General features: G+C 49.4%; 1 protein-coding gene across 1 annotated transcript in view; it reads right to left on the bottom strand.

The window, feature by feature from the left end:
- LOC121302161 (VIP36-like protein) overlaps window positions 1-7302 on the bottom strand; it is a 13305-nt gene extending 6003 nt beyond the window's left edge. Inside the window, exons 1-3 of the mRNA XM_041231980.1 lie at window positions 7052-7302; window positions 3936-4054; window positions 3335-3452 (exon numbers count right to left, since the gene is read on the bottom strand). Of these exons, the coding sequence (XP_041087914.1) occupies window positions 3335-3452; window positions 3936-4054; window positions 7052-7253 (439 nt within the window). The 5' untranslated portion in view covers window positions 7254-7302. The remainder of the gene's footprint in view (window positions 1-3334; window positions 3453-3935; window positions 4055-7051) is intronic.
- Between the last annotated feature and the right edge of the window lie 644 nt (window positions 7303-7946).

The following is a 7946-nucleotide window of genomic DNA, read 5'->3' as shown; positions in this document are numbered from 1 at the left end:
CACAGAGACACACTCCGACACACACACCACACACACAACACTGACCAACCCACACACACACACACACAGTGAGACACTGACCAACCCGACACACACACACACACACACACACACACACAGTGAGACGCTGACCAACCCGACACACACACACACACTGCAGTGTCTTGTGTGTGTGTGTGGTGTGTCACTTGTGACTGGTTGGGCTGTGTGTGGTGGGTCTCACGGTGTGTGTGTGTGGTGTGTGTGTGTAGGGTGGTCAGTGTCACACCACGACACACACACACACACACACAGTGAGACACTGACCAACCCGACACACACACACACACACAGTGAGACACATGACACACACGACACACACATCCACACACACACACCACACACAGCCCATGGCCAACCCGACACACACACCAAGTGGTGTGTGTGTACTGATGTGACTGGTTGGGCTGTGTGTGTGGGGTGTGTGTGTGTCACTCTGTGACATGGTTGGGCTGTGTGGTGTGTGGTGGAGTCGCTCTGACAGACACACACACAACCACACACACACACACACACAGTGAGACACTGACCAACACCGACACACACACACACACACAGTGAGACCAACCCACCACACACACACACACACACACACACACACACACACACAGAGAGACACTGACCAACCACACACACACACACACACACACACACACACAGGGGTGACCACACCCACACCCACACACACACACACACACACAGTGAGACCCTGACCAACCCGACAACACACACACACACACACAACACACACACACACACACACACAGAATGTCACTCACAGACCAACCCGACACACACACACACACACACACACACACACACACACACAGTGAGACACACACCAACCCGACACACACACACACACACACACACACACACACATTGAGACACACACACACACACACACACACACACACACACACACACACACAGTGAGACGCTGACCACACCCACACACACACACACACACATAGTGAGACACTGACCAACCCGACACACACACACACACACACACACACACACACAGTGAGACACTGACCAACCCGACACACACACACACACACACACACACACACACACACACACACACCGACACACACACACACACACACACACACACACACACACACACACACACAACACACTGACACACACACACACACACACACACACACACACACACACACACACACACACACACACACACACACACACACACACACACACACACACACACACACACACACACACCACACTGACACACACACACACACACACTGACTCGAACACACACACACACACACACAGTGAGACACTGACCAACCCGACACACACACAGTGAGACGCTGACCAACCCGACACACACACACAGTGAGACGCTGACCAACCCGACACACACACACACACACACAGACACTGACCAACCCGACACACACACACACACAAACTGAGACACATGGTTGGGCGTGTGACCAACACCCAGTGTAACTCACCGTGTCACACTGTGACGCTGGACCAACCCGCACAACACACAACAGTGTCGAACGCGACTGGTTGGGCTGTGTGTGTGTGGTTATAGACACTGACCAACCCGACACACACACACACACAGTGAGACACTGACCAACCCGACACACACACACACACAGTGAGACACACCAACCCACCACACACACACACACACACACACACACACACACACACACACACACACACAACACACACACACACACACACACACACAGTGAGACACTGACCAACCCGACACACACACACACACACACACACACACACACACACAGTGAGACACTGACCAACCCGCACACACACACACACACACACACAGTGAGACACTGACCAACCCGACACACACACACACACACACACGTGACACACAGACCCACCCGACACACACACACACACACACACTCCACACACACACACACACACAGTGAGACGCTGACCAACCCGACACACACACACACATAGTGAGACGCTGACCCACCCACACACACACACACACACACACACACACACGTTGTAGTTGGTGGGCGTGTGAGACACTGGACTGGGATGGACTGGTGTGTGTGTTGTGACACTGACGCTGACTGGTTGGGCTGGTTGTTGTGTGTGTGTGTGTTACTCCTTGACTGGTGTGGGCACCAACCCACACACACACACACAGTGAGACACTGACCAACACACACACACACACACACACACACACACACACACACAGCGAGACACACACAACACAACACACACACACACAGACATGGGCTGGGGTGTGTGTGACATGAACCACCCACACACACACACACACACCACACACACACACACACACACCACACACACACACACGAGACACTGACCAACCCGTGGGACCGACACACACACACACAGTGAGACGCTGACCAACCCGACACACACACACAGTGAGACGCTGACCAACCCGACACACACACAGCGAGACGCTGACCAACCCGACACACACACACAGCGAGACGCTGACCAACCCGACACACACACACAGTGAGACACTGACCAACCCGACACACACACACACAGCGAGACGCTGACCAACCCGACACACACACACACACACAGCGAGACGCTGACACCAACCACACACACACCACACACACACACACACACACACACACACACAGCGAGACACCCACACCAACCCCACACACACACACACAGGAGATCGATCTGCTCTGACACTGGTTGGGACTGTGTGTGTGTGTGTTGTGGTGTCGCACTGGGACTGGTGGGCTTGTGTGTGTGCACACATCGTCGTGAGACTGGTTGGCTCCGACAACACAACACAAAAGCGACGTGGTGGGCTGTGTGTGTGGTGTTGTGTGACGCTCACTGCGACCCGAGACGCCCACCAACCACACACACACACACACACACACACAGTAACACGCTGACCAACCCGACACACACACACACAGTGTCAGGGCTGTGTGTGTGTTCCGAACACACACAGACAGTGAGGGCTGCGGACCAAGTGACCCCTGACAACACACACACACACACACACACACACAGTGAGACATTGATCAACCCGACACACACACAGTGAGACAGTGACCAACCCGACACACAACCCCCCCCTCCTTCTCCCTGGTACCTGTCTGCACCCTCTCCCTGGTGTACCCCCTCCTCCCTGGTACCTGTCTGCATCCTCTCCCTGGTACCTGTCTGCATCCTCTCCCTGGTGTACCCCCTCCTCCCTGGTACCTGTCTGCATCCTCTCCCTGGTGTACCCCCTCCTCCCTGGTACCTGTCTGCATCCTCTCCCTGGTGTACCACACTGCAAACCCGTCTCCGTTTAGATTTTTCTTGCCCTGCCCGTGGACCTTGAAGTGAACCTGCAGCTCCCAGTCCCGCAGGAAGCAGGGCTAGAGAGGTGAGAAGAGGAGAGAGAGAGAGAGGGAGAGGGAGGAGAGACAGACAGAGGAGACGGACGCATTAGCCAGACCACGCACAAACACAAGCAACGATCCGCGAGACATCGTAGAAAATCTAACTATCTGAACATAATTTAGATCTTTTATTTAACGTCATGTGATCAAAGAAACTAGAAAATGATACCGCAAAAATTAAAGTCTAGATGGAAGCCATATTGTCGTCAGTCATGTACAGTAAACGTACAATATGTTAAAGTCTTTCAAAATGTCAAAAATTAAATTGTAAGTGGTTAAACTACAAAGCAGTGTGGAATTCAGTATGTTAGCGTAACATTATTTAGCAGGTTTCACTCAACTTCATGAAACAAAATTAGGTAATTCTGTAGGGTGATGTGGTTCTAGACCCACTCCATTCCGGTCTCTTGTTCTAGACCCACTCCATTCCGCACTCTAGTTCTAGACCCCCCCACTCACAGCGCGGTTCCAGACGGCGCCCTGCTTGCTCTGCATGTCGGGGGTGAGGCGCAGCTGCTGCGGGCTCACCATGGCGTTCCCCAGGAGCTCCCAGTGAGAGGAGCTGGACGAGCCCACATCTGCAACACGAGAGGGGAACAGAGACGCAACCACAGAGTCACACAGTCACACAGCATCCCTGTCACACAGTACCACAGTCACACAGCAGCCCTGTCACAAAGTCACATGGTAATACAGCTGCACAGGTCACTGCAGTGATGGAACTAACAGTCTGCTTGCATAGAAGTTTGATCCAATAGCAGTCTTACTTCCATCTCTATCATTAGTATTATTATTGCAGGGATGGGAATACAGCTCCCATTGCACAGCAGTTTGAGTTTAATAATCAGACACACCTGAGCTTGTTAAACAGACACACTGGGGGCTGATCAAGCTGCTAGTAAAACCTGGACTGGGTAACACTGTTGTGCAATAGGTGTCTGATTCCAGCCCCTTACTGTTCATCCTGGATCAGGTGTACTACACAACCAGGAAGGAAAAAAATAAAATAAAAACTTCAGTTAAAATGTTTCGGGATCATGCCGACAATCTTCATGAGCTGCATTTGCACAATTCTCCCACTGGAGGGTGCCAATTTAAAAAAAATATGAATTTGCTTTTAAAAAAAAAAAAAAAAAAAAAAAAAACACATTTTCTCTTCTCTGCTGTTGACTGTTCAAGAGTGTCAATTTTCTCCCAGAAAAAAAAAAAACTTATTTACCCCCGAAAAATGCATTCTAATATTATATGGGTAAAAAGCTCAGGTATATTATTATTATTATTATTATTATTAACATTAAAAGAAGGAATGGAGGAATGGATCAAACCGCTATGCAATGGGAGTCTTACTCCCATCTCTGTAATTACTAGCGCCCCAAACGGGTTTGGTAATTACAGCAAACCGGAGATTCAGTTTAAGAAAGGACTGGGTTTCGAGTGAACCGCGGTTCAAGCAAAGGGCTTGAATGAACTCCATTGTTTGAAAACAACAGAATTACATGTTTATTATAAAATTATAGAATTGTGTTGTTTAAACCACTGTTGTGTGTGTGTGTGTGTGTGTGTGTGTGTGTGTGTGTGTATATATATATATAATATAATATATATATAATATATATATATATATATATATATATATATATATATATAAAAAAAACACACACACACAAGACAGACAGACACGCACACACACACACCACCTCACAGACAGACACACACTCTCAGACACACACACCTCACACAGACACACACCCCACCTCACAGACAGACACACACACACTCACACTCACAGACACACCAGACACACACTCACTCACACTCACAGACACACAGACACACACAGGTAGGAGTGTCCTGGTGTGGAGAGAGTGTAGGTGTTGTGGTCTGACAGGAGTGTGTGTGTTCCGGTGGAGTATGTCTGTGTCTGTGTGAGTGTCGGTATGGGTGGAGTGTCTTGGTGTGGTGACAGGTGTGACTGTCTGTGGGTCAGAGAGACACCTCCAGGACCCTCTCTCACACACACTCACACTCAGACACATCACAGACACACCACCTCACAGGACAGACACACACTCTCTCACACTCACACCACCTCACAGACAGACACACACATACCACCTCACACACACACACACTCTCACACTCACACACTCACACACACACAGACACACACTATCTCACACTCACAGACACACACACAGACCACACCACCAGACAGACACACACACACACACACCTCACACACAGACACACAGACAGACAGACACACACACACACACACAGGAGTGTCTGAGGAGATGTGACTTCAGGTCTCAACGTATGGCCAGACACACAGACAGAGTGAGTGAGCAGTGACACCACACGTGTCACAGTGTACAACACACCGACAGTGTCTGTGTGTGTGTGAGAGGACCAGACACACACACTCCCACACAGACAGACAGACAGACACACACACACACACACACACTCACAGACAGACCACCTCACAGACAGACACTGTGAGTGTGTGTCTGGTGGACACTGACGAGACACACATGGTGGACACACACACAGACACACCACCTGTGTGTGGTGTGGGAGTGCTGTCATGTGTCACACACACTCACACACACACAAATACACACACTCACACACACACACACACACACAGACAGACACACACACACCACCTCACAGACAGACTCACAGACATACCACCTCACAGACACACACACTCTCACACACACACACAGGCACAGACAGACACACACACAGACAGACAGACAGACACACACACTCTCACACACACCTCACAGACAGACAGACACAGACATACCACCTCACAGACACACACACTCACACACACACACATGTGAGTGGAGTACCACACTCAAAGGTGTGTGACAGAACACAACACACACTCACTCACTCACAGACACACACACCTCACGACACAGACAGACAGACACACAGACAGACACACCACCTCCACCTCACAGACACACACACACACTGTATGGTGGAGTGTCTGTGTGTGCGTGAGAGTGTGTGGTGAGTGAGTGAGTGTGAGGTCTGTGTGTTGGGTGGTAGTCACACCACACTCACAGAGACAGACAGACAGACAGACACATACACACCACCTCACAGACAGACACACAGACACACCACCTCACAGACACACACACTCTCACACACACACTCACTGTCTGTATGCTCTTCTGTGTCTGAGTGTATGTGTGTGGGACAGTTGCTGTCTGTGTGTCGTCATGGGGAGTGTCTGTGTGTGGCACCACTCTCAGACAGACAGCAGACACACAGACAGCAATACACACCACCTACACAGACTCAGACCACACCACAGACACACCACATCACAGGACCGACAGACACACGCAGAAACTCTCACAGACAGACCACACTCACTCACAGGACCACTCAAGACGCTCACACCACCTCATCGAGACAGACAGACAGACAGACAGACAGACAGACACACACACACCACCTCACAGACAGACACAAACTCTCTCACATTCACACACTCCTGATATCTCGCCTCAGACCCAGCGTCCACTCATTGCAATGTCAGTAGTAACCTTGATAAGGTTTTGTCAGTGAAAACTCCCGTTTGAGAAATTCCTCCGTCTGGTGCCCCTCTTCTGCGCCAGCCCGCGCCACGGAGACAAGGCAGAGGGAAATTAAAAACAGCATCTTGAAATGCGCCTTTCTGTTAAAAACAAAACGATAAACCCCCTGAATGCGCTGGGACAGCGCTTTCTTTTTCACGACAACGTCCATTAATGTTGTGTTGCTCTCGCAGACCGCACCCGTTCACCTCCCACCCCGAGCTCTGATTGGCCATTCCGCTGAAAATCATGTATACTATTGGTTTAGGCGGCTGTCACTCGTTTTTTTTTTCCTCAGGTCTCGTTGGCTCCACCTTCACGGTGTATGAAAAAGCGAGGCGAGACCGCTCTGTGATTGGGCGACTTGATATCATTTACATGAATATCATTGGTCAATATAGCCATCCATCATATATGTCCTCCAATGCGTGGAAGTCATTTGTTGCATGGCAACGGATTCATTAAACCCACCAATAGCAGCCGCGGGATATAACGCCTCGGCCTTAAAGCTACAGCGCTCATTTACTGCGCGGAAAAACCAGGGGTCGCATTTCTTATATCGCAATAAAATGTTATTATTTTTGTTTTAGTTTTTTTGAGGTTAAGGTTTAATATAGACTAAATCTGAAAAAAACAAACAAAAAAAGATAAATAAATAGGACGATTCAATACCACGATGCCTGAAGGGTTAAACCGAAAGGAATAGCGCATCGTTACGTCATTGACCATGGAGTGAATGACATCACAAGCACGCAAATAGATTTACAAAATAATAATAATAATAATAATAATAATAATAATAATAATAATAATAATAATAATAATAATAAGCGAGTGTGGTTACCGCTGACGTCACCAGCGTTAC

This window comes from Polyodon spathula, chromosome 29 (genome assembly GCF_017654505.1).
Source record: "Polyodon spathula isolate WHYD16114869_AA chromosome 29, ASM1765450v1, whole genome shotgun sequence".
NCBI classification, from domain to species: Eukaryota; Metazoa; Chordata; class Actinopteri; order Acipenseriformes; family Polyodontidae; genus Polyodon; species Polyodon spathula.
The sequence above is the reverse complement of the archived record's forward strand: the minus strand, read 5'-3'. Positions and strand labels throughout refer to the sequence as shown.